The following is a 2,458-nucleotide window of genomic DNA, read 5'->3' on the forward strand; positions in this document are numbered from 1 at the left end:
TGTTAATCACACAAAAAATGTTTTATTAAATGAATGAGTATTTAAATGAATATTTACAAGATATTTACATCAGAGCATAATGAAGTGCATATGTATACAGTAAAAACAATACAACAGTATACAGTGAAAATGAATGGGTTATAAGGTTATAACCTTTGGGAATTCTTTCAACAAAGTAGATTTCCTGGATCCAGACCATAAACTCTGCCCACGTTTAGGTGGGTTTAAAAATAAACTTTTATAAAAAGGTGTTTTAAATTGTCTGTTACATGACTTACAAGTTACAACCAGTGGTGTGCTCTAGCCTTTCTTGGAGGGCAGATTTGTAGGCCCCCCAGCAGAGGAAGAGCCAGGTTGAACACAACAGGAGATTGCAGCTCAGGAAGGAGTGAGACCCCGCGTGATCCCAGTCTGGGATTCCGAGAGTACTTTTTCTTCACCACCTGAAGCTCTGCTTTCCCCTGGTCGACGGCCACTACATTCTTCGCGAGGTGTTGCACGATCGGCTTTAGGTGATCCTCGTCATAGGTGGTGTCGTGCAGCTGTGCAAAAGTCCATGACTGGCCATCCAGCAGCAGCTGGGCGAGGAACAGGGAAGCGGCGGCGATCTCAGACGGCCGGTAGTGAACCAAGTCGTAGTCGAGGAGTGTCAGCTCCATCAGGTAGTTGGCCAGCCTGTACGTCTCCGCGGTAGAGCCTGCAGCCTTGGACGCTCTCCGGAGGAAGTGCACGGGCAGCGGGCGTCCCAGGTCAAAGTTGAGGGATCTCAGCATGATCCGCTCCATCTGTTTAATGTGAGCGGCTGTGTAGGTGTCGTCTGTGAAGTCGGCAAAGTCCCGGACCTGTGATGGGTCCATCTCCTCGTGCTTCGAGGCCAGCAGCATGGCAGTGGCACCAACAAGCTGGAGCATCGTTCGTGGAACCGGCGTAACTTGCAGGAAACGGTCGAAGATGGCAACCGCCAGATACAGCGTCTCCTGGAGCAGCTGGTATTTGGAACTAACCGTGATCATCCAGCCGATTAGGAGAGCTCGCATGTGGGGCTTGATGTCGCTGCCCTTCAAATACCCGGGTCGCAGAGCCTGCTGTACCTCGAGGTCCATTAGATGTGCATAAATGTCTTTCACATACTCAGAACATTGCTCCCCTGCATCGATGTCTGGAACAGTGAAGGGAGCGACTCGAGGAGGGGCCTCCACTCTCACTCTGTCCGGCTGTGACTGGGCAACGACGGTCACTTTCAGGAGCTTTGCGGTGTTGTCATCGCCGGTCTCGCACCGTAGTGTGTCAACGTCGCAGGTGGCAAACCTCTTTCTCTTCCTAGGTGTGTCTGCTGGCCCCCACTGTGGCCGTTTGCTCCTCGCCAGTTCTGCCGGGGTCCTGATGCAGTGTGAAGCCAGCAACCCTAACCCTAACCCTAACCCTAACCCTAACCCTAACCCAGTGAAGTAGTCCTACTAGTCTCCTCAACGCTCCAACACTGAATGAAGCCTTTTTGCAAACGCCGTTTATTTATACCCGACGCCATCGTCGCACATTGGCTGCTTCAAACGACGCGCGTCCGCGTCCAATGAGCGGGCGCGCGTGCAGCCGTGCACAAAGTCGCGTCCAATGCGTGCGCGTCGTCCGTTTTGTTACATCAGCAACGCGAATATGTGACACGCCCACCACCCACCGAGCTGAAGAAGGGCGAACATGCTAACAGATGCTAATGCTAACCTAACGTCAACCGTTACTTATGCTAATGCTAATGTTATGTTGTTATTTTTGTTAAATGCTAACAGATGCTAATGCTAAACGTGCTATATGCTAATGATATAACTGCTACTTCTGCTACACAATTGCTGGCAGATATGGTGTTGTTCTTTGCACAGGTGTGTGGATGGTGTGTTCTAGACAGTTCAGTGGTTCTCAACCTGTGTATCTGGACCTCCAGGGGGACCCCCAAATGATTTGGGCTGATTAACTCAATTTGCAACATTGTTTTCTCTCTCAACAGTAAACAAACCAACATAAAGTTTAAGTGTATAGATAGACGGCCCCCTATTCCGAAATACCGCTATTCCGAAATACCGCTATTCCGAAACGGGGCTATAAACACCGCTATTCCGACGGACCTCTATTCCCCCCCTCTCTCACCCCCCCCCCCTCACCCCTCGCGCTCATTGCTTTGAAACACCCATCACCCATTCCCTCTCTAAATGATTTGTATAGGACTGTCTCTCTCCCCTTGCGCTCATTCTCCCCCCCTCTCTCTCTTTCTCTCCCTCTCTCTGTGCCCATTCCTCTCTCTCTCTCTCTCTCTCTCTCTCTCTCTCTCTCTCTCTCTGCCCTGAAAAACCACTTACAGGCAGCAGCCGTTCGCAACTGGTAAAAAATGAACCTAGCCCAACCCTCCCCTCCCCTGCCCCTTCTTTGTATAGGCCTAATATACTGTTTGTTAAACTTACTGTTTTTC

General features: G+C 50.3%; 1 protein-coding gene across 1 annotated transcript; it reads right to left on the bottom strand.

Annotated features, from left to right (window-relative positions):
- Positions 1–281: 281 nt before the first annotated feature.
- Positions 282–1,528, bottom strand: LOC308299784 (G2/mitotic-specific cyclin-B2-like; the record flags this gene model as incomplete). The annotated part of the gene is made up of 2 exons (XM_080743572.1): positions 282–1,369; positions 1,519–1,528. 2 exons carry the CDS (start codon positions 1,526–1,528, stop codon positions 282–284), a joined length of 1,098 nt encoding a protein of 365 aa, XP_080599698.1.
- Positions 1,529–2,458: the final 930 nt, after the last annotated feature.

The sequence above is a fragment of the Nannobrachium achirus genome, assembly GCF_963921795.1.
Source record: "Nannobrachium achirus genome assembly, chromosome: 15".
NCBI lineage: Eukaryota > Metazoa > Chordata > Actinopteri > Myctophiformes > Myctophidae > Nannobrachium > Nannobrachium achirus.